The sequence below is a fragment of the Megachile rotundata genome, chromosome 16 (assembly GCF_050947335.1).
Source record: "Megachile rotundata isolate GNS110a chromosome 16, iyMegRotu1, whole genome shotgun sequence".
Lineage (NCBI taxonomy): Eukaryota > Metazoa > Arthropoda > Insecta > Hymenoptera > Megachilidae > Megachile > Megachile rotundata.
The window spans coordinates 4,502,870-4,527,365 of record NC_134998.1 but is presented as its reverse complement, the minus strand read 5'-3'; the positions used below and the strand labels follow the sequence as shown (position 1 = coordinate 4,527,365).

The 24,496-nt window shown below is 32.2% G+C and overlaps 4 protein-coding genes across 7 annotated transcripts in view; all 4 read left to right on the top strand.

Moving 5' to 3' along the window:
- The first annotated feature begins 46 nt into the window (after window positions 1-46).
- dx (deltex E3 ubiquitin ligase) lies at window positions 47-3,111 on the top strand. Its single transcript, XM_003706198.3, has 6 exons — window positions 47-571; window positions 1,277-1,469; window positions 1,545-1,814; window positions 1,882-2,170; window positions 2,245-2,557; window positions 2,707-3,111. The coding sequence occupies exons 1-6, from the start codon at window positions 402-404 to the stop codon at window positions 3,059-3,061; spliced, it is 1,590 nt and encodes a 529-aa protein (XP_003706246.1). The 5' UTR covers window positions 47-401; the 3' UTR covers window positions 3,062-3,111.
- An 898-nt stretch (window positions 3,112-4,009) lies between these two features.
- LOC100883114 (uncharacterized) lies at window positions 4,010-6,852 on the top strand. Of its 2 annotated transcripts, none has more exons than XM_012292187.2 (6): window positions 4,010-4,374; window positions 5,349-5,541; window positions 5,609-5,748; window positions 5,828-5,990; window positions 6,070-6,272; window positions 6,400-6,852. In XM_012292187.2, exons 1-6 carry the CDS (start codon window positions 4,295-4,297, stop codon window positions 6,419-6,421), a joined length of 801 nt encoding a protein of 266 aa, XP_012147577.2. In that variant the 5' UTR covers window positions 4,010-4,294; the 3' UTR covers window positions 6,422-6,852. The 2 variants fall into 2 exon arrangements, with proteins under 2 accessions (XP_012147577.2, XP_003706245.2); XM_003706197.3 differs by having other exon boundaries at window positions 6,070-6,324.
- A 444-nt stretch (window positions 6,853-7,296) lies between these two features.
- BuGZ (Bub3 interacting GLEBS and Zinc finger domain protein) lies at window positions 7,297-15,016 on the top strand. Of its 3 annotated transcripts, XR_013040899.1 has the most exons (7): window positions 7,301-7,518; window positions 8,618-8,744; window positions 8,832-9,196; window positions 9,369-9,702; window positions 9,776-10,199; window positions 11,105-11,183; window positions 12,070-15,016. XR_013040899.1 is itself a non-coding variant. In XM_012292181.2 (6 exons), the coding sequence occupies exons 1-6, from the start codon at window positions 7,478-7,480 to the stop codon at window positions 12,165-12,167; spliced, it is 1,389 nt and encodes a 462-aa protein (XP_012147571.1). In that variant the 5' UTR covers window positions 7,297-7,477; the 3' UTR covers window positions 12,168-15,016. The 3 variants fall into 3 exon arrangements, 2 of the variants coding, with proteins under 2 accessions (XP_012147571.1, XP_076397246.1); XM_012292181.2 differs by lacking the exon at window positions 11,105-11,183 and having other exon boundaries at window positions 7,297-7,518; XM_076541131.1 differs by lacking the exons at window positions 11,105-11,183; window positions 12,070-15,016 and adding an exon at window positions 11,844-12,036 and having other exon boundaries at window positions 7,298-7,518.
- A 65-nt stretch (window positions 15,017-15,081) lies between these two features.
- yellow-b (L-dopachrome tautomerase yellow-b) overlaps window positions 15,082-24,496 on the top strand; it is a 30,308-nt gene continuing 20,893 nt past the window's right edge. The window contains exons 1-2 of the mRNA XM_012292183.2: window positions 15,082-15,193; window positions 15,312-15,621. Of these exons, the coding sequence (XP_012147573.2) occupies window positions 15,540-15,621 (82 nt within the window). The 5' untranslated portion in view covers window positions 15,082-15,193; window positions 15,312-15,539. The remainder of the gene's footprint in view (window positions 15,194-15,311; window positions 15,622-24,496) is intronic.

The following is a 24,496-nucleotide window of genomic DNA, read 5'->3' as shown; positions in this document are numbered from 1 at the left end:
CGCAAACTGAGTGCAATCTCTCGCTGTTTGAATCATTTGCTTGAAGTTGACTATCGATACTTCGATTGCTCGAAGTTTAGAACGATGAATGCTTCAGATGAATCAGTACGCGTTTGTGTTCCATTGCAAACAAACGATTCGGTGTGACAGTGTTACCGACATGTTTCTCTTCGCAATTTCTTAATATTTGTTGCTATATACACGATATTTGGAACTGAAATTTTTCGGTGAACGTCAGTAGCGCTCTAGACGATCCAAGTTTACTTTGAGGATGTTTATGTAATTACAATAATCCGTGTAAGAAAGTAAGTTAGGGTGAACGTGCGGGACTTGAAAATGTTCCCACGTTCCCGCTGCGCAAGTGTGTGTTGCGCGTGCGTGTGAAATTCTTCAGTACGAAGATGAACGCCCAGGGGCAAGAACACGGTCATGCTGTCGTTGTGTGGGAGTGGGAAAACCGTCACGGACGATGGAGACCTTACAGCCCTGCGGTATCGCAACATCTCGAAAGAGCGCATTGTAAAAAACTTACCCGAGTTTTTCTTAATGATGCAGACCCAAATTTAGATAGGTGCGAATTTAAATAGTACATGTTCATGCAATGGGTCCTTCACAAGCTATGTTCTGACAATCAGTAGAAATAAACAAAACATCTAACAATATGTATGAATTAAAAGAATGTTTTTGAAAAAAGATGCAATTGAAATATGTGATGTGGAAGGAACAATAATTAATTTTTATATACATGAAAATATTATGTATTAATGTTAGTACAATTTACTGCTGATTGTATGGTCACCTGCTTATATTGTGCTTTAATTATATTGTATAATTGTTTTATTTTAAATAATGGTTTATCCTTTCTGGTATAAGTTTATACGACTTTTAAACCAAGGTATAACAAAACATTTATTCAAAGAATTAATACTCAATTTCATTTATATATACGCATAGTTGAGTTCTTATTATTCAAACTATAGTTGTACACTAAATATATATATGTTGAAGAATGAACAACTGGACACAATATAAAATATTGATAGAAATATATTAATATACTGTAAAAAGTTAAATTAACTTGTATATGTAATTTCACTTGTAATATACTTAAAATTTTATTTTCAGTCATACCTATGTTGAATATGAATATTGATAATGTTAACAGATTTATGTTACAATAAGAAAATAATTTTTATTTCAGTTTATGTATATAAGTATAAGAGGCATAATGGTTTTAAAATAAAGAAACATACATATTTATATTGTTAATGAATAGGTACTATATAAATTTAAAAACAAAAACACAATGCAGTGAAAATGGAGATGAAACACATAATGTTAGAAGGAAGTTTTATCTTCCAAGCTCACCAGCTGGAAAGGGAGCTAAATGGGAATGGGCTGGTGATACAGATGATTGGCATACATATGATATGGAAGTTCAATGTCTCATAGAAGAAGCATGGGCAAGAGTAAGCATAGGAGCAGTATACAAAATTTTTATCAGAAATAGTTCAAATAATTATTGTTTAATTTATTTTTATTAGGGGGAGAAAACTATTGATGTTTCTAAGACATATTTAGGTTTTCCTTATATCATCAACTTTTGTAATTTAACTCAAGTCCGTTGTTGTACTGGATATGTCAGACCAATTCGTCGTATTCAGCAAGCACCTTATCCTTTGGTTAAAGTTGCTTTAGAAGAGTTACAGATTATTTCTGGAAAAAAACCCACATGTGTTACAGTAAAAAATTCTACTACAAAAATAGCACATAAGAAATCATCTGCAGGAAATGCAAAAAAGAATAATAAAAAGGTGAGTGGAGGGCTTCTTTTAAAAAAAATATGGATGTATTTTTATATTTTTAATTATATATGATTAGGGCAAAAATGGTGATACTGGTCCATCTAACATAGCCCGTGTTATTTTGAGCAATTTTAACATATTTAGTAATAAACATGGCATAGAAAGTGGTAATTCAGTCGCAGCTATTGAATCTGGGCAAAAAAGGAAAACATGGGATAATGCATTGGATGTAGATTCTAGTAGCACAAAAAGTGGCAGAAGGCCTAGTGTTGATACTGTTTCTACATACCTAAGTCATGAAAATCCAGTAGATTTATTGGATAGCAGTGTAGGGAGTGATGATGCATTTAAGGATTCAGTTTTAGGTAATCTATTTATTTATTAATTTTTATAATTTTCTATTGTATATTGAAAATGAACATATTTTACTTTCATACAGACACAGAATCAGATGTTATTTCTCAATATGTGAAGGTAGTGGAAAGTGATGATTCTGATTCCTGTCCTGTTTGTCTTGGTATGCCTGAACCGCTAACAGTGGAATTGACACGCTGTAGACATAGATTACATTTAGCATGTTTAAATGCTATGCTAAGTTGTCAGCAACCTCCTATGTACATACAATGCCCAGTTTGCCGTTTAATTTATGGAGAGAAACGGGGAAATCAACCCCCTGGAACTATGAATTGGACAAGAATACCGCGTGCTCTTCCCGGTTTTCCAAATACAAATACAATTCAAATAACTTATGAGTAAGTGTATAAGAAAAGCTTTTTATCCTCGTTTGAATTCATTTGTATTATAATTATAAGCGATTAACTATATAAAATATTATTACCATTGTTTTCTGTAAATAGTTATATATAAATTTTTTCTATAGTAAATATGTACCTACTTTCAGCATTCCATCAGGAATTCAAGGGAACGAACATCCTAATCCTGGTCAAGCCTATTATGCTGTAGGTTTTCCTAGAGTATGTTACCTGCCAGACAATAATTTAGGTCGTAGAGTTTTAAGACTATTGCAAATCGCGTTTGAGCGAAGACTGATATTTACAATTGGGCGATCAGTAACCACTGGGCGGGAGGATGTAGTAACGTGGAATGAAATTCATCACAAGACTGAATTGGGACCATCGACATCTGGTCACGGTTATCCTGATACAAGTTACCTCGAAAGAACGTTAGCTGAATTGGCAGCTCAAGGTGTAACAGATGGGCAACTATCTTCTACGTTATATCAAGCATTACATTGAATATATCACATGCAATAATGTGCTGACATGAATATATTGTACACGCACAATGTCTTATTTTAATATTCTTTAGTTGTTTCTAAACAGATGATGAAAAACAAAATTTTGAATATGTAAGTGCCAAACGTAAGTTATATTTTTTAATTTTCTTTTTGTTGGTTTTCTTGGTTTAAATATTTTTAAAAGTATATGAAAAAGAAATTAAAGTCAGATAAAGTTATGTATACTATCATGTAATATAATTTTTATAACTAAAAATATATTTTTAAATACAATTAAGTCATAATGTTCATAGATATCTGAAATAAAAGAAAAGAAAGAATATGTACATAAATGTAATTTAATTTTTAAATAACTATTCTATATTTTCTTACTATGTTATACACTATGAGAGTAATAATGTTAATTTTATTAACTTTTAAAATGTTCAACATTTAAGAGTATAATGGATATTTCACTCTATTTCAAATAGTTAATTTTGTAACTAATTAAAAACCTACCATATAAAACTTATGGTCTATTGAGACTAAAAAAAGGTGAAATGAGTTGTTTTAAGTGTATACGTTTTCAAAAAGAGAGGTAATAAATTATGTTTGGCAAAGAGAATTTCAAGATGTTTATATCATGTTTGAGTATACATTGCTTTGTTTTACTTTTCTTTATTTTATGGTTAAGAAAATAAAATACATTTATTTGATAAATATCAGCTGTATAATAATATATTGTGAACAAATTATATGTATACACACGCATTCCATTCTAAGAGATAAAGAATGCTGGAATTATATTTTCATAGCTTAAGGTTTGTATGTATCTTTAAATAGGAATAGTAAAAATACATTTACATAACTCATATTTGTATTTAGTTTTATTATAAATTATGATTTTATAAAAGATATTGAAAACGTCAAGATAAAGTTTTATTCTTTTTGGATTGGTGTATGATAGGTGGCGCGACTTTCAACATAATAAAATGGCCGAAAATTGATTTTTCTACGCGGACGTGAGATCCGTCAAGTTTTTTGCGTTTATTCAGGAATAAACAGCATTAAATGTTAATAAACAGTAATATTCTGAAACAACGACAATTAAATTGGTACAAATTGTGATTTATTTTAAGAACAGTTACCACAAATGATTCGTATAACGTGAAGAATCTGTACATCACAATATCTGGCGCAGAGGCGGTTGTTAAATTTCTAATGTTTTTTCGAAACAAGAATTCGCGCCTAAATGAGTGCTAAAGGGCAGCACAATTGCGTTTTGTGTGACTCGAAATTAGAATCCAAGGAAGCTTTGCAGGCACATTTTAGGTATTAAAAGAAATTATTACTTTTAATCTTACCCATAACCAAGCAAACAGTCTTATGAAATAGGCGATTTTTAGTATATGCAATCCATATTTTCATTTTATTGCGATATCTATGCACAGGAAATAAGTATGCAAATATATATGTGGCACAGATATATATTTTTAGTTCATATATTACAGTTATAATATTTTGCTATATTACCGGTAGAGTACGATTATTCGCGCTGTTTTCTTCGATCGTTTTAATTTTTTAAAACATATTTATGTTAATCATATTTTTAATAAAACAAAAGCTATTAAAATTCAAATAATACTTCTGTTATTATAAACAATGATACATGAAACTAAATGTCACAATATTTTTGAGATTTAAGTATTTAAGCAATTAAGCATTACAAATTTATTTAAAAGTTAATTCTTTATAAATTTACATATTTAGAGTTTTATATAATTAAAATAATAATATGAAAAGATGAAACACTAGTATTGATTCAAATTACTGTTGTTTATTAAAATAACATTCTATGATTTACTTTTTTTTAAATTCATGTTTAAATTTTTATAATTATAATGTTTATAATAAATATTTTTGTTAAATAAACATTATACTTAAATTCAGTAGGAATTAAGTAATTTAACAAAATAATAAAAATTAAAGTAAGAATTTTTTGTGTATTATTATTCAAATTTAAAAAATAACATATTTATAATGTTGAATATTTCATCATATTTAATTTGAATTACTAATTTAAAATTACAAAACTTTTCACTTTATTTTATTAAAATATGACAAATAAAGTCATAAATTACAAAAATTATAAAAAAGTAGTTATAAAAAATTGAAGTAAAAAATTTGTACTAACACTTTAAAAAGTTAAAAGTTGTTTAAGTAGTGGCTATTTTTTCAAGAAGTTTAATTAACAAATTTATATTTTAATTATATATATAAAAATATAATTATTTATATTTATGTAGGAAACATGCTAATAAAGAAATAGATACTCGTGGTAGACCTGTAAAATCAAATAAAAATGCAGATACTCAGTGTGACATGTGTGGACAAACATTTGACTCGATTACTGCAACAATACGACATAGGTTTAAGGTCCATCCAAATTCACCAACAAAATTTTACTGTCATTACTGTGGGATGCAATTTCCTTTAAAAGTATGCTTTCATTTATATAATTTATATGCACATCTCATCATTTTCTAAATGATTTGTTACTAATTAGACACATAGAGATAATCATCAAGCATCGCATGATTCATCTGAAAGTGAAAGGAAAGAACAACACAAGAAATGTGAAGACTGTGATGTATTATTTTATAATGAGAAAGCTTTAGATTATCATCATCGTTCTATACATAAGAGGTAAAAAGTAGTTTTAGTCGATAATAATAGATTACTTAATGTTTCTATACTTAATTATATTTAATTATTCAATTTACAGAATGGTGCATCTCTTTCAACCAATTGCTACACCTCCTCCTAGCAATAAAATCAAAGTAAATTCAATGAATGATGCTCTTAGTGTATATTACTGCCATTTGTGTGGTGCTGAATATGTTATAAAATTTAACTTACAACAGCATTTAGAACGAGCTCATACTCAAGTAAAATAATAAGTAAATATAGAAGAAAATATCACTATATTTTAACTGTATTTATATGTTCTATTTTTATAATTAACAGGAAGAAAGAGAAGCTGTTCCTGAAGACTTAATAAAATGTACAGTTTGTGCTGCTTTGTTTTGTAGTAAAAAAGCATATGAAGTACATAATAGTTATCATTCACCAAATGATTTATATGTAACATCAGAAGAACAAAGGTTGCAAACTGTAACTAAAGTAGATCAGGATTTTGACATTAGACGGGTTGAAGGAGTTGCTGATAAGTATGTTCCAAAACCTAATACACCTAAAAGGCCTGCTAAAAATTGGTCAAAGGTTTGCTAATTAAATTCAATGCTTTGTTTATGCATTATAAACATTTTTGTACGATTAATAAAACTTATTTTATAGCCTAGGAAAACACCGAAAATAGAAACAAAAGAAACAGAAGATTATTCTTCTACAGATGAAGATGTTACTAATGAATCCAGTGATTCAGAAAGTGATCTTCCATTAAAACAGAGGATTTGTAGCTAACGGAGGTCTTTCATTATTTATGAAGTATTTCTAATATGTTTATAAATTCTTAAATATCAAAACTGTATCAAAATGTTATTGTAAAGTTGTCTTGCAAATTTTACATTACGCTACTCACTGTTAGTATTTTCGTACTATTATGTATGCATATTTTCGTTTATTTAATTTACCTTCCGAAAATATTTTTCTGTCTGTGGTATTATTTAGTCATTAATGTAAATATATTATCTGCACTTACATAGAATGCTTTTATACTGTTGTGCAAAAAATAGATTTGTACCTTTATAAATGTTTGTGTATAATAAATTAATCTTTTTACATATATAACATATTTAATCAAATGAATAGCGCATAACATAAAGTAATTAAAGCTTACATTAAACTGGAATAACGAAGTTTATACTCTGTACAAAAGTTACAGAAATGTGTATATAATATTATTATATTAGATATCATAAACAAATTTAATTCTTTTAATTCTTCTTAAAAAGTAATTTGATTTAACTAACGTATATCCTATTATTAAATTTATAAAATGTGTGTGCAATACAAATGAAGGAATTATATTTAGGATGAAAATATAATCAGTTCTATATTTAAAACCAGTTTTTTTTAGCTCAAAGGTGTTAATGTGAAATAAATCTTTGTATTTATAAAAATTTTAATGTTTTAACCATATAAATAACTATAATACTTATAATAATATAATAAAAGTAATACATCATTGAAGATTTGAAAATATAACAAGACCCTAGTGACTTTTATTTAACAATATTGGTTACAATTTCTTCCGTCAAATACGGAAAAGATGCAGTCGCCATTTTGCCGTCATCGGTTTTTACGTGTGTGTGCAGTGCAGTTTCTTCGGGACTGAAGTTCTTATTACGTAGTCACGAAGCGTTAATTGGCATATTTTTACTAATTTTTAATTGGTGAAAGTCAATAAGAAATAATGGGACGTAAAAAGAAGAAGCAGTCCAGGCCCTGGTGTTGGTATCCTTTTCCAAAATACCCTTTATTACGGGATACTTTACGTAACTGTATTTTTAGAATACAAATTGTGATTACAATCTCTACTGCTTATAATTACAAAATTAACGATATCTCAAGAATAACTTTGCTTGTATCTTATTATGATTATATTATTTTTTAATTTGAAAATCGTTACTATGCTGTAGAACAGTTTTTTGACGCGCTAAGTAAGAGTATGACGGGTTAAAGTAACCAATTCTGAGGGAAATCGATATTTCGTTAGTAACTATATCCCCTTGTATTTCTTACATTACCATAAACAGATTTACTTGCGAAATAAGACACAAAAGTTATTATAAGAATATGAGTATTAACAAAGTAAATTTTGTTTAAGATAAACAACCCAAAAATTCTATCAAGTAAATCACTGCATTACTCAATATTGTGTGCTTCCACAAAAATATTCAATTTGTACTGCAAAATACTATTTAGGCTTATTCTGTAACGGAGCAGTAAAATGATAACAGAAAGATAAAACTATGTACTTTCTACGTCTTTTAAATCACTGTCATCTATAGCAAACAATTATTTTCCCAAGCCATAAAATATAATTTTCAGCTGAAACTGATTCTTTAGATAAGAAAAGCTTATAAATGAAATGATGTAAAATAAAATTAAGTTAAGCATACAAAATTAATTTCATTACGCATTATATCTTTTCAGTATAATTTACTTTGATGTAATAATACTTATTTAAATTACTTTGTTGGAATTTTAGATTATTAGATTTTATATAAAAATTATATTATTAACATCTTTCAAATATCATACTTACTAGAGGATTCATCCAGAAAGTTACCTAACTTAGTTTTTAGATCGATAGGTCACGACCCAATATTAGGTCACAAAATAATAGCTGGTACCCTGTGCCAATGCAAGAAGCCTGTAAAGCATTTGTTATGAATTCAAATACATTGGAACTGTTCTTAATAGAAATGTACTGACTGTTACTTTTTTATGTATAGAATTTATACAAATGTTACACAAATGTTATATTATATACATTTGAATCATGATACCATTGCAAACACATATAATTTTCCTTAACAAGTATATTTAGGTATTGCAACCGAGAATTTGAGGATGAGAAAATTCTCATTCAGCATCAAAAAGCAAAACATTTTAAATGTCACATATGTCACAAAAAGCTATACACGGGACCAGGGCTTAGTATACATTGTATGCAGGTACTGTCATAACATTTTTAATATAATATACAAGTCATAAACTAAGTAATTATTACTAGTAATTATTGTTATTGCAATATTTTTCAGGTACATAAAGAAGCAATAGATAAGGTACCTAATTCTTTGCCAAATCGTAGCAATATTGAAATTGAAATTTATGGTATGGAAGGTATACCACCAAATGATGCAAAAGAGCATGAGAGGCAAAGAAACGGAGGCAGACCTGGTTCGCCAAGCTCTGGCGAAGACGAACCTGTTAGAAAAAAGGCAAAACCAGAAGGTTTATTGGGTTCTGCACCGGGAGCGATGCCTACAGGTTCAAATATGATGCCAGGCGTAATGCCAGGTATGGCAGCTCATCCTGGTATGCCACCCATGGGACAGTTCCCACCACCCATGCACCATATGATGGGACCTATGGGTCCTGTAGGTCCACCTTTCATGGGACCTGGGTATGTATAATTTATTCTTTTAAAACCAGACAACGTGAAAGAAGAGTAACTTTTCTGATATTAATTTAATGCAAGTTAGGTAAATACAATCTAAAGTTTTTAAATTTATGAGTATTATGAAGGAGGTATGGAAATATACAAATAAGATAATAAAGTTTATTTTTCTTTATAGTATGATGCCTGGAATGCCAGGCATGCCTCCAGGTATACAGCCACCTGTGTCAGGTGCATCTATACCACCCACACGACCGTTATTCCCAAGTGCCGCAGCTGTTTCAACAGCTGCGTCTACAGCAGTAACTTCTCCTCTGGGCACAGATTTTAAACCAATTACATCGGTGGCTGGCGGATCTATAGGGCCAGTTAAACCAACATTCCCTGCTTATAGTAATGCAGATAGTAATACTACTACTAGTAATAATGTTGGAGGTGATCAGAAAGTAAATCTTATAGCAACTACCAGTGCTGCCATTAAAATCATTCACCCACCGGAGGATCTTAGCCTAGTAAGTTCATAACTCTTTATTTATGGATTCTTATCAACCACAAGAACTCAAAAACAAAATTATTGTATCACAGGAGGAAATTAGGGCAAGACTTCCAAAATATCAGAGACGACAAAGTGATGAAAGTAGAGTCACACAGACTGATGTTAATCAACAAGCTGCAGCATTACAGCAGCAGCAACAGCAGCAGCAGCAACAACAGCAACAACAACAGCAGCAACAACATCAGCAGCAGCAGCAAGCCGTTGCTGCTAATGCAGCTGCTGCTTTTCAGGATCAACAACAGAGGCAGCAAGCTGCGTTGAATGCTCTTCAACAGCAGCAACAAAGATTTCAGAGACCTCCACAAGCAGTAATGGTTCCTGCATCGGCAGCGATGCCTGTTAGTTCCGTTGCGTTGATGGCACCGCTTATGCGGCCTACTATGACTTTAGCTGCACCAGCTCTGATTCATGGAGGTAACATGATGCGACCGCCCCCCATGGGCCTTCCACCAGGTAAGTCTCTATAATTAAAAATGCTCGACTCTATATCAATGAGAGCACCCCATCAGTATTCATTGATCAACGTAAATATCTGGATCACTCAATTTTTTTTACTTTTTTTTTCTATATGTACCCCTTTCAGTATCTTACGTTGAAACTGTCGAAGATATTCGGTAGGAAATTATTCCTACGTTGTAGCACTTTCATCCGCTGATATTTCTTCGATAATTTGAAGTTATGCTTCAAGAACAGTAAACATATCATGTTCAGCCTCTCTAATACGAGTTCAGACACATTTACATGTATGTATACATACAAATTTTAGAATGAAAGTATCAGGAATAGGTGACACATTGTACATTTGATAGAATTATCTACAGAATACTTAGTTAATGTACACCATTAATCAGTTATAAAAGTGACCTTCACTTACCTCTTAGAAATATTGATTCTAATCTGAGGAAGCTTATACGTTTCTTAATTAGAGAGATAACTTCGGACAATCATTTACCCAAAAGCTAAAGGTTGAGTTTATCCCATCGATTCGTTAGAAATATAGATCAATTTTAGAGACAGATGTTTCCCATCTGACATACACAATATAATGTACCTTTGCACTTCGTTCAGCATTATACAGCCCTTATTTCCTGCTCCCCGACAACAAGCTAGACTTGCCCGATGGCTAGATATGTTATTGGATAAACCAAAGAAAAATGACAGAGGAAGACAGCTTATATTAAGGGGGTGGGAGTCAAGTTTTACTTAGGAACATGGGAAATGTTTTGAGAGTATATAAACTAAGAAAAGGGGAAATTAAAGTATGACTGTTCAGATACTAGCACGCTCAAGATTCATCCGTATGCCAGAATCAACGACAGCGTGTTTTGTACGTTTATGTTTTAACGGTGCGTTTGCAGGGTGCCCAGTCACTCCTTGGTGAGTGTTGAACGAACCCAGTCTGGTTACTAAAACCGTGTTTTATACAAGCGCAACAAGGTTGGTCCTTAGCAATTAGCATGCGGTGACATGGCCTATCTATCTCTATATATATATATATATATACACACATACACATACACAGACATGTGCATATATAGACTGCGCAGTCCTGCTATATGGCCCTAAACTAGGTTGTCGAAGTGGAAATTAGAAAGTGGGTCACATACGTATAATTCCTTTCGCTTAGGAATTTTTAAAGTTTCAAATCTAAAAATTTATGAACCTGCAAGTTGAGAAATGTAGAAATTCTCAAATTTAAAGAGATTCTCAAACTTTTTAATTTTTTAATTATATGTTTTGAAATTCTTCAATTTTTAAATTGGAGAGTGTAAACATTTTTTAAATTAGAAGTCTAATTTTCAAAAAAAGAGCTTCAAAATGAAGTATTTCAGGGTCTCTACATTTGAACTTGTACAATTTTCAATTTAATAGTGTGTAAACTTAAAGCCAGTAAATTCAAAATTCTTTAAAATCCAAATATGAAAGTTTTTAAACTTAGAAAGTTGCAAATTAGGCAATATCTAAATTTAAAAGTTTGTAAAAATGAAATTTCTACATTTACAAATTTCTGAATATACAAATTTTTGAATATGGAAACGTCTTTTGTAAATATAAAAATTAGAAAATCTGCAAACCTAAAATTTTTAAATCTTTCAGTGTGCTACGGTGGAGACACAGGAGTGAATGAAAGTCCATGCGGAGGGGAAGTGCCATATAAATGAGTGCCATATAGCGAGACTGCGCTGTACATCGTTATATTTATTATTATTTTCGTTAATTATTAATTAATATTATCATTGTCATCATTGTCACTCTGACATACAGTTACACATACACGCATATATATATATTTCTGTATATTTATATTATTGTCACTGGGCAGGTGGGTCGAGCGGCCAACGATATTGCATCAGTTCTGATTCCTTCAACGCCGGACAGCCACACTTTGATTTTGGACACATCACGACCCTTTGGACGTGAAATACCTCTTCTTGAAACTAGAGTACTCGGTATCGGAAGCACGATTACGCTAGATTTATATTTTTATAATCGCGATATACATATACATGTACTCGGTATATGCCTGCTTTATCAATTTACAATTAGAGACAATCGCGATTTTACAGACAACGTTTTTTTTCCTGGAACGTTTATAAAACGCTCTGTTGCGAAATTGATTCGATTTTCGGCCGCTCGGCTGTTTCATCGTATATATTATTATTATTTTCGTTTCTTTTCCGTTTCATTAGCTTCTTTATTCACTATCTCGACTTGATCATATTCTTCTTACGACTCACTTGCCATTACCTCGCCAACCGTGTTATCATCCTATTTCTTCATATTACTATATAGCTTGAAATCCTGGTGTTGTGATATAGTAGTGAAGAAACTGCTTTTTGGGCACGGTACTGACAGTCGTTCGAAGTTGTCATTTTGAAAAAAAAATGAAAGGGAACTGGTGCATAGTTTCAGTGATTATCCCTTCCTTCTTTATTTTATTTCAAGAATTTTTTGTACCACTTTTTGTTAATATATGAAATATCAAGTAGTTAATTGCATTGTTTATTTTAGTGATATTTCTTTAAAAATATAAACTCCAAAGGTACAGAAAGAGGGAAGGGATCATTTGTAAATGCCACTTTTTTTTCTAATATACGGTGTGTATCATGAAACAGACAAAGAAACGTGCAACAAGAACGAACGTAATGTATCTCCCTCACACCATAGCCTAGCTTTTGTGTCACACAAACGATTTTAGATAAGTCGAATCAATCCACAGTAAGTAAATGATTTCACGTTATCCAGTTTATATATGATTATAACTGTATACAAGTAATTGCAGTCGTTTTATATATATTTAACTATAAATGCGTCTGAGTTGACATTGTTAAACGAGGGGATGGAAATGTTGGTTGAATTTTACTCTGAGATATAAATGGTACCACAGGTACACGGAATAGAAAGTTTAGATTTACACTAGACTCTCGTTATATTGCCACTTTCACATGAACTAATAGTTCATTATCTTAACAAATTTTTAACTTGGATATAACTTTCATATTTTTAAATTTAGAAATATAGGAAGGATACTTTTAAACTTATATATTTTCAAATTTTTTATTTATTGTCAAATTTTTTAATTTACATGGTCTTAAATTTATATATTCTTAAGTTCTTAATTTACATATTTATAAATTATCAGTTGTATAAATTTACATTTGAACCCAGTATATTGCCAGTAATGTTTCACTTTCACTCATGTGGCAATATAACGAAAGTGTACTGTAAATACCAGAATTGAATATTACTGAGATTATTTAAAATTAACAAAGATCATATACAAATTAAAGATATAAATATTTATAACTTGTACAGGGTGTCTCACAAAGATTGTACACTACAAAAAATTGCAAACTCTGCATGCCAAAAGATTGAGAATTTTTCAAGATATAAATAAAAAATAATAACTGAATATTCATAACGAATTCTGATACACTTTTAGACATAGGTTTGACACATTCAAACCCGTGTAGTACACATTTTACATGTGGATAACAGCTGGGAACGTGACAAATATACAATTTTTAATGAATCGATGAAATTTGGCATATAGATTTTGAAGTATTCGTAGTGTAGAATTTTGAGACATTTTGTATTTTTCACGTAAATGTTTTTGGAGCAGTGTCTCGGAAGATCGGCTGGCAGTCGAGCGATTCGCTCAAATTTATAACGAATCATCGTATGAGTTTTCTTCTTTGTATGGTGTGAGGTTTTGTGTGGTATCACCTTTTGTCAGTTTGTTGTGACTTGTATTTGCATATGCGGCACATTGCATGCTGAGCTCAATTCCTCGTATAGTTTGGTAATTCGCATCGATCAAGTGCTAGGTAGACGTAGGTGGGCTGACACTAAGGAACCCCCTACGGGTGTACAATGTAGATCTAGAAAACTCAAATCTTTGTATTTGTTTTTCCGTTTCGACTTTATTCATGAAGAGACATCGTTGAAGTTGATACAAGGATTATTTAGTTGATTCAAGTTAATTTTATGACGAGTTTGGCAGTCTCGCTATATGGCCGTGGGTTGTAGAGGGAAATTATAAGGGGCTATATAAACGGAGATTTCTTCACAATGTGTCTGATTACCAGAGGCATGTTAATAGTTCGAAGCAAACAATTTACACCTTTTAAATTTGTACACTTACAACTTTTTGAAATATTAAATTAAAAATTTTCAATTTGTTTAATTTTTTAATTTCCACAAATTTGAATTTCTATGCCTTTAAATTTGAAACTTAAAAAATTTCAAGATTTCTTTAAATTTTAATTTAAACATTGAAGAATGTCGAGATTTAAAAATTTTTAGAATCTCCAAGTTTTCATAATAGTAAGTTTGAGTTTTTAAAAATTTGAAGATTGCTAAATTTCTATACTTCATATTTTATAAATTTTTTAAATATTAATATAAAATTTGAATTTCTGATTTCATCAATATAGTACTAGTTTGCAACTCCTTGTAAAAAAACTTGCTCATAGTACCACGTAGGCCATATAGCGAGACTACAGTTTCTTTCTCTTCTTTCCTTTCATTAAGTTTCTTAATCAGAAACCTTACTAAATGATTTCTCTGATTTCTTAATCAATCAAAGACTGTCGTGAATTTGATGCGATTAAATACCATCGATCGGCTGTCAGGCAACTTCCCGTTCAGAAGAGTAAGAATTCTCTCTAGTTCGGAATACATTGGAAGAACAGCGACTACTTCGTACCCACACAACAATAACAAACGATTAAACTTCTAGCAATAAAGTTTCTTTCAAAATTCCGTAACTATCATGGCATACTTGTCTCCTGAACGTACGCGGTCTCCAAAAAATTCGGAAGCACCTCGGAAGACAGAGTGTATCAAAAAAAGGAGAGCAATGTGCGCACATGTGAGACATGTACGCATAAGCATACACAAAGTCATAGGCAGTTAATTTTTGTACTTGACAATATTCTGTCGACGTAAGTACACAAGAAGACTATCTTGTTGAGATACGAAAAGATTGCAAGAAAATAAGATGCGAATGAACAGAGGGGGATTATTTTTCAGGGTATAATTGACGATATTCGTTGTTTGCAGGAATGATCGGGGCTTTACCACCGGGAGCGATGCACCCGGCATTCGCTGCTCCCATGGGATTCCCCGGTGCACCGATGTTGGCGCCCATGATGCATCCACGCTTCAGATGATCACCTCCAATGGACGGGCCCACCCCGCCACTGCACTTCGTGCTCTGGGCCCGCCCCTAAATTCAAATTAGGGTCCGGACCTGACTGAGAAGAGGAAAGCAACATGCACGCGTAAAACATGTTAGCTCGCGTGGATACACACTACGTTGATCGGCCGCGGCTGCACTTGACGCATCCTCTCCCACGAAGTCTTACACGAAGTTAGCAAACTCTTTGTTTTTTTTTTCTCTCTCTTATATATCATTGCAAAAAGAAAAACATGTCACGTCAGTGCCTGAGAGGGTTTACCAGGTGCAGTGGAAACGGTCGGTCGTACGCCTCTTCGTTTTCGCTGCCAGTAAACGTGTCGAATAAAACGGTCCTTCACATTTTGTACGTGTGCTCTGTGATCAGCGTGGTCTCTTCTCGGAGAGGCTTGAACGCCAGGTGAGCTACGATCAGTCGGGTTTTTGTTTATTATTTTTTTTTTTCTTTTGTCGAAGCGATTTTCCTGCTCGTTGGCGTAACGGGGATTCCTGACCGGGAGCCTAATCTTTACTGATAGTGTTAACGATCCGCATTAGGCATGAGCTTCTGGAGATTTGGGAATCTGATGATTGAAGAATTTGAGGAGTTTAAGAATTTTAAGGAGTTAAAGCATTTGTAGATTTCAAGAACTAATTTGGAAATTTGGTGATTTAGGAATTTATGAAGTAAGTTTGAGGAACTTAAGAATTTAGGGGACTTATGAACTTGGAAATTGAAAGGTTTAGAAGTTCAGAGATTTGGAAATTTAGTGAGGACTTGATAATGTGAAATCTTTGGGATTTTAGATTGTGGAGATGAAACCTGAGAATTGGAGAGAAACTTAGGTGTTTGGGAACTTGAAAACAGTATAGAGATTTGAAAGTGTAGGGAATGTGAAAGCTTAGATAATTTAAGACTTAGGTAACTTGAGAATGGACTAGAAATTTGAAAATTTAAGAATTTGGAAATTCTTAAGTTTTGTTACTTAGAAATTGAAAAATTTGTAAGCTTAAAAATTTCCAAATAGTATGAAGTATCCCACAGTCTCCATTCCTCATGCCACTCGTGGAAGGCCAGTATATTTCAGGTTAGGTCCAGTCCGTCCCCAGTTACGCCACCGTATTCACCTAAAGTTTAATCCTGTGGATCTGTGGATCCTTGTTATCTAAGAGTACCTGGTATTCAAATTTGTAGTTACTAAAAAGAAAAACTGTTGTTGATGGCTGTGCGAGCACGAAAGCTTTCGCGTAGGAGACTAAAAACGTTGCACATATTTGTTGGCCGAGTAATACACAAGCAATCTTTCCGTTGCTCGTCGATATCGAATTACTTGATCGGGTCCGGAAGGTGTAGATCTTTCGACCTGGTCGGTTTGTGTAGAAGGAATTACTATGAAGGCCTTGCCGTTGTTTTATTTCACGGTAGACCGTTTCCACGCGCTGTTTCTCAGCCTCTGCACCAGTGTTCTCTTGGAGAGACGCGATCGCGGAAAGGTGACCCTTCACACTGCAGCCCATTAACGAAACCTATTTTAATCCGCCATTTTAAACATATTGTTCTATTTAACAAACGCTTTTTATCGTTCCTCTTATTAAAAGTCTGTATATACGTATTATATTGATCGTACGATCACAATTTGCGATACGTTCTGTAAAATATCGGTCGTTGTATTTATACACGAGCTGCAGTGTGAACATTATGTTGCCTCAGGTTAGTTTGTCACAACTTTTATTTTAACGCTTCAGATCGAATCGATTTCAACACAGTGTAGCGTTTATGAGCATTCTTAGGGAATATTTTGATTAGTTTATCGAGATTTATTGTGTAACGCGGAGAATGTTGGAACTTTTATACTATATGGCACCAGTGTTTGTACAGGATTTGTGTGTATATACAGGGTACTGCAAATCTAATAGATTTTTACTGGCAATTGTGCAAGAATATTGGTTTTCAGATGTTTCATTTGGATCTAAGGAGAGATTGTAATCTGAGATTGAAAATAGGAGATTTAACAATTTAGGAAATTGGGGAAATTGAAAGCTTGGGAATTTAAGTTTGTAGAAATTTGGAGAATTTAGTACTATTTAGAGGTTAGGGTGTAGGACTTAAAAGTTCTGAGGGTTTATAAATTAGATGAGTCACAAAATTTAATATTTGGGGAATTTGAGAAACTGGGAGCTTGGAAATAAAAGCTCTGGGGATTAGGAAATGTCTGAATTTGAAGACTTGAAGATTTTCAAGATTTCAAATCTAAAATCTCAATGAAAAAATTTGGTAACTTAAAAATTTGTAGGTTAGAAATTCAAATATCTGTAAATTTGTAAATTAAAAACTTACAAAAGAAACTACAATCAGGCTGCAATCTCTCCTTGTCAGAAACTTTTAATCAAAGCTTTTCTTTTTGTACAATACTTCCTGAAAAGGATATGTTCCTATTACTAATTATTTGTAGCTGATAGAAAAAGTCACCATCTAAATGATAACAAAAAGTGGAGTATTATCTTGACATCCTCTATTGTGCAAATATATGCTATACAACCATTTTTGTTACAGTGTTTACAACTGCAAAAGAATCATATATTAGTGAAGAGTCTTCGAAGATTTCATGTAAATGTTTATTTGCTTAAGATTATCACATTTTCCTACGTTTATACATAAGAATGAATCTGTTTTAGTTAAGGTTTGATTTAGTATTTTTATTTTAGTGTAATTTATAATATTCGTTATATAGTTTGTTAATATATTGCGGTGTATTATATTATACATATAAGAATGATAATTTGAAATTTAATACATTATATATTACAAGATACTCAGACATTATACTTATTTAAATTTATTTTTTTTATCAGCTACAAGTGTTGTATACAAAATGTTATTAATTTGTAAGCTCAGAGAAGCATGATCTCGAAACTCACCCTGTATATATGTACAAAGAATTATTTTGGCAGCTGACACTGGTTACAACATTTTCTTGAGTGAAAATAAAAAGAAGTAGGAGTGAACTTCCTAAAATTTTCTGATTTTTCTGTATATATATTTGTAGATATGTAGCTAATTTTTCTTATACACTGATATTTATTTTTTCCATGTTGATTTCTGTTTGTTACCATCGATGATTTATTTTAAGTCAGAACGTTTTATCGAACGATTATTTTTCATTCCTGCATTGTAATTTTCATATTTGGTATTATACAACTTTTAGAAAGTTTAAAGAATATAAGGTTTGTAGTATATCAAACATAACAAAACATTGAAAGGCCAATTTTTTTAAGCAAGTACAAATTTCGTTGAGTATATTCTGAGAGGTACAAGACAGTTTATATTGAAGACAATGTTTAAAAATGAAATCCAATGTTTTGGTTTTGAAGCAATCTTATATCTAGCGAGGCTTCCTAAAAGCAGTAAACTACCTTCTACATTTTGTTAATCATTGTATATAATTATCGTTGTCTGTATTTTGAAACATCGTATGAATTCATTTGAAATCTGTCATAAAAGTAGGTAATTCTAGTTTGGAATTATTGCAAACAAAATGGATGCGAAGAGACAAATACAGGGTATCTCAAAGTCAAATGATAAAATTCACTAGTAGATTCTGTAAATAGAAATAAGAAATGTAAGAACTTGTGAGAAATGTAAGAAGCTTAAATTTGAGAACTTGGGAATTTGAGAATTTAGTCTTCTGCAAATTGCAAATTTTTAAATTTAGAAATTTAGAAATTTGGAAATTTGGAATCTTGGAAACTTCAAAATTTGACATCTTGAAATCCTAAAACTCTGAAATTTGAAATCTTGGAACATTTAGAAATTTAAAACTGTGAAAATTTTTAAGTTCATATATTTAACCATTAAACAAGCTACATCTAAATTTACTGTAAAATTTCAACGTTTGATCTCAATATATAAATTATCTCACTATATTTCTAGGTTTTATTTTTATTATAACTCAAATCTTTGGTATCTATCTATTCATAGAATATACTATGTGTATATCACATATAAAATACTAGTGAAGTTTGGGCATTCAACTTTGAGCCACCCTGTACATAACATGGAGATGAACAAATCTCAATTCAGCAGACAAAATCGATAAATCAAAAGTGAATAAAAAAAATTGGAATTTCGCTTTAGAAAAACGTTGTAGCTAATCCGGTTGCCAAAATTGTCAGATAATCAGTTCCAATGATATTTGCGATTGTAACGAGCATCATCATTAATGTTATACTTTATGAATCGCGAAGAAAAAGTCGATTCGATCTGAGAAAGCCCTCTTCCTTTGCAAGGAACATGTTGGCGACGCATGAGTGAGTGGTAAGTACGGAGGGTGCTCACGAAAATCGACATCGGCTCTCTCTACACTCGACTCACGCCGTTTTCTTTACTTTATTCCTAAAATTCAATCGGATTGTCGATATTCCGATCGTAGAGTTCGACCTTCTTTCATTTTGATAGACAATTTGACTTGAAACAGTGATGGGCAATGGCGTCCACAAGAACACGTAAGTTTAAGTGACGGACACTTAACGGGCGGTCATTATCATCTCCTAGAGTGTTGGGAAATTGTACTTTTGTTTGTCGTGATACTAAGAGGACAAAGACTATTAAATTTAATCTAAAGACAGAGAGGATCATCTAATTAAAAGCAATAGTGATCTCTGATGGCGGGAAAATTCAAATGTGTTTGTACAAAGAGGAATTTTTATGACAAAGTAAAATGAAGGTTCTTATTAGTTTAATATGAAATACTAATATTTGTACTATAGAATTAATTTTAATTAGTTTGATTTTGATAGTGTTTTAGTGTTTGAAGATGAATTTTTATGATGAAATAAAAATTATTTCTATTGATTTAATATGAAATACTAAAACTTGTTATATTGTAGAATTAATTTTATTCGTACATTTTAATAAACAAATTATTATTGAAATTATAGGTTAATTGTTGGTATATACGAATATTTGAAAATAACATTAATTGTTCTTCACAAAATTGATACTATAATAGAATGAGTTTTAGCATTTCTATTAAATGGATAAAAATATTTATTTCGTTATAAAAATTCGTTTACGTATAGATTGATTTCAATTTTACCGCCATCTGAAGTCGCATCCGCTTTAGATCAATATGGCGGATTTTTATATCTCTTTTTATATCGCCTATATGTTCTATATGACAGAAAACATTTAAATGTATATCTTTATTGTTGTATGACTAAATTTTTCAGAATAGTTATTATATGCTATTTCAAGGAAGATGCAACACATTTAAATACTTTGTTACAAAAATAAAAAGCAATTTGTGAGATAGTTCAGATTTTTTTTATCGCAGCTTTAGAGTAAAAATATGTGAGCTAATTATATTGAATTCATAAAATTTTTTTAGAATTTGAAGTTTAGAGTTTTAGATGATTTGTAATTGATGAGTAATTTTGTTCTGAGACATGTTTTTATACAACAATAAACTTTATGCATGCTATAAGGCCTTATATTTAGATGATCTCTTTTAGCTGGGGAAATTTGGAAATATGGAGAATTTGCAAATTTAGAAATTTAATAATTGGTAATTTTAGGAATTGTAAATTTGTAGGACTTGGGATTTAAAAATTTTGGAATATTTAATAATTTTTTGAAATTTCAAAAAAAAGAAGTTTGGTAATTTAGAACTTTAGAAATTTTTAAGCATGGGACAATGAGAATTTGATGTTTTAGAAATTTGAGGATTACAAATTTGAGAATTTCAAGATTGAAAAATTTTCATAGCAAGAAATTTGGAAAGAAAATTTGAAAATATAGAAATTTAAAAATTCAGAAAATTTGACGAATTAGAAATTTTGTCATTTTGAAAATTAAAAAATTAAAAAATTTGAAAATTTAGAAATTTAAAAATTTGAAAAAAAATTCAAAACGCTGGAAATTTAGGAATTCGATAATTTGATACTTTAAAAATTCATCATTGCCCATGCGTCCTCATGCCCTGCGGGCACTTCTGCCCCCCATCATCAATCTGAAAAAACATCACAGCTTAGATTTTCTTAGAAAAACTCTACGATCGGACAAATAATTTACGAATCTTTAAAAAATCTTTCCCTCTCCATCTTTCGTTTTTTCCTTATTTTCTGTCTCTATCGTTCTCTCATCATTTTCCTCAGGGTGTCTATTGACAGCAATAGAAAGTCTGTGCAAGCTCGTTTCGTAGAAAGACAAACAATCGGGTAAATGTATCTCTCGGTAACCATAGTCTGCGACAAGCATACGAAAAAAAAGAAAGGTTAAAGAGCGGGACGATAGAATCTATGTGTCGTCTTAGGTTATGTCGATGATGAATCTTTCGTTGCGGGGATTCCACTCGCCAAGGCTCTCGAACTTTTCATACGTTTCATGCTTTCAGACGAAAATGGAAGTCGGCACATGCCAAACGAAAGTGTTGCGAAAGTGTGGCGAAGACGGTGCAAGAGGAGACTGCAAAATCTAAATAAAAGTCACGAGACTTCTCGTGTTGTCAAAAAAACAAAACGAGACTATGAAAAATCGTGAGAAGTCTTTCGGTTCTCTCGGCGGGAACCTCTCGACCTCAGTAGGCACCCTGTTTGTCTATTCTTTCACTCGACTTCTACCACTACTTCGAGAAAACAAAAAACTATGTGAAAACATCATACCGCGCCGTACGTGTACGTACCTAAGAAAAAATAGAGAAAACAGAGAAAACTAAGAGAAAAGAAGAACGAAAAATGAAGGAAACTACGCATTGTTATGAGTACACTTCATTTTCAACGGTTGTCTTTCCGAATCGCGTCTCTTTGCTGATCGTTCGCGATTCGTTTACCTTCCAAATCGTTGCAGGAGAAACACACAAGTCCTTTCTCGTTCCACGATTCGGCAGGACAATCTTGTCGCAGAATTTGGACATGTAGAAGTTCTGTTATTTATTGAGTGTCACATTATCAACTTGTTCCGAATAAAGACGTTCTGTGGAAAGCTCGAATGATTGGGCAGAGTCTGTCGTTCTGGGAACACGTTTTCGTTCGAAGAGGTGTCGCACGTCTCCGAAGGGAATCGTAAACGTAGTGGTCGTACACGAGTAAACTGTTGTCTGTAATATTCATTTTAACTCTGTAGCCATAACTATCCATCTACAACCTATTGAATCAAAGATACAAGCATTCGCAGCTGAGAAAATGGCAGTTCGATAGCAGGGCAATCTTAAATCTCCTCCACAACTTTTCTAATCTGATCAGATTGAAATTTTACATATCTCTTGGCTTTTTACATATAGGTCTCTTTGGTATAAAAATAATTTTTGGAGGAGGATTTTTGGTGATTCAACATTTTCTGGTTGTCATTTCCTACCTTACCGACACAGCTACTGCACAGTTTGAGTACTGTTGATTTTTATGAGTCACTGGGTTTGAAGAAATTGAGGATTCAAATGTTTATACAATTCTAGAAATTTGTAGTTGGAGAAATTTTGAGATTTTGCAGCTACAACAACATTTAATATAATCTATATAATCGGTCAAATTGACGTGAATCAACTGCCAACTTCTCAGCTCCATCACATAAATAAATAAAATTGAAATGTGGCTACAGGGTTAACTTAGTATTAGTTGTCTCGAAAGATGATGTGCAAGTTCCATAAATTACTTATAAAATTCTTGTATCTTAACTTTTAACTCAATTCTGGAGGTCTCCAGAAAAGTGACGCCATTTTGATTCAACCTAGCCGCCATCTTGATTCAATCAAACCGCCATTTTGATTCAACAACCGCCATCTTGCTGCATCTTTCGCGGCAGCATTTCTTGTATTCTTTTGATTTTCTTTCTTTATCAGTAGAGAATTGTACTTTGATGAATTTCTTTCTCCCAGAATGACGGGCGACAGCCACATATTGTTTCAACCAATCACAGCTCTGATCGCTGTTGGACCTAATCGGTCCCTTGCCTGAAGGCAGGCGATTGTTTGGACCTACCGTCCCAGGGTCGAGGCACCTGTTGTCTTCCCGATTACTAATTTCTGATTAATAGAATATCTTGAATGATGATTTTGTGGAAAGTATAAATTGGGAAGCAGCACGGTGCTTGACCGAATGGACGCGTGGCTGGACCGAGAAACAATATATCAATCGTAATCGGTAATGAGTCGCGGGTAAATCGTATTAACCGACTCGATCGTTCGGAACGTTGGAACGAGAGAATGTATAATATCGTTTGCCAACTAATATTTATTGAACGTTGTTGAACTTCTCGATTTATTGTTACCGTATTGTTTGTGCAAGGTGTCTCTCTCGTTCGGCAGTTCGATCGTTCGTAGAATGCTTAGCTGGCTCTCTGTGTGTATATCGATACATCTGTATCTTACGTTGCGCAACGAACCTTCATTATCCTGTTCCTTTTTACGCTAATAATGTCTTTCCACTTGGTGACAGCGGATGCACGATATTCGCTCGTGGGGATCGCTTTGCTCGAGGAACCGGTAACACGGTGGCTCTTTGTCATTCTAATATCCTTATATCCGTGGCGGCTCGAGGCATTGGAAATTAAGTGCTACCTTTCGAACGATTACTTCACGTTTTATTATCTCGTTTTTTGTTTACTATTTCGCACTGTTTCACACCTTCTCTTCTCGCGTCCGGTGAGGTGGCGCGCGGACCGATAGGTGTCGCGTTGCTTATAGCCGTCAACTCAACGGACGCGTGTGAATCGCGTACTTTGCATAATTTTTTATCGCAAGTGGTTGATAAACTTGATGAATATGTAAAGAGTTGATCTTTTCTTATTTATTTTTTTGTAGACTGATTTTAGTATTTCTGGTAATTGTGTTTAGGTGATTTGTAATGAACTTGATGTTTTATGTGTGGAGATGTACTCTGGAGTGATCAGGTTTTGTTCACTGTTTGTGATGTTATAAATAAATTAAATCTGTGGTACAGTATTTTATATTATAGTGAAGTACTCTTTCAGTATAGTTATACTTTACATTATATAAAAATCTCTTTTGAACGTTCTTTAGAGGGTTTTAGATATTCTTCATTATTTATTAAAAATATTGTGAAAAATTCAATTTATGGT

Bases quoted from the DNA above. Each gene is read 5' to 3' on its own strand.
- BuGZ (XM_012292181.2), top strand. From the start codon at position 7,478: ATGGGACGTAAAAAGAAGAAGCAGTCCAGGCCCTGGTGTTG. The intron at 7,519-8,617 runs GTATCCTTTTCC...AAGTATATTTAG, and splicing joins CAGTCCAGGCCCTGGTGTTG to GTATTGCAACCGAGAATTTG. The intron at 8,745-8,831 runs GTACTGTCATAA...AATATTTTTCAG, and splicing joins TTAGTATACATTGTATGCAG to GTACATAAAGAAGCAATAGA.
- LOC100883114 (XM_003706197.3), top strand. From the start codon at position 4,295: ATGAGTGCTAAAGGGCAGCACAATTGCGTTTTGTGTGACTCGAAATTA. The intron at 4,375-5,348 runs GTATTAAAAGAA...ATATTTATGTAG, and splicing joins GCTTTGCAGGCACATTTTAG to GAAACATGCTAATAAAGAAA. The intron at 5,542-5,608 runs GTATGCTTTCAT...GTTACTAATTAG, and splicing joins GGATGCAATTTCCTTTAAAA to ACACATAGAGATAATCATCA.
- dx (XM_003706198.3), top strand. From the start codon at position 402: ATGAACGCCCAGGGGCAAGAACACGGTCATGCTGTCGTTGTGTGGGAG. The intron at 572-1,276 runs GTGCGAATTTAA...GTTAATGAATAG, and splicing joins GCAGACCCAAATTTAGATAG to GTACTATATAAATTTAAAAA. The intron at 2,171-2,244 runs GTAATCTATTTA...ACTTTCATACAG, and splicing joins ATTTAAGGATTCAGTTTTAG to ACACAGAATCAGATGTTATT.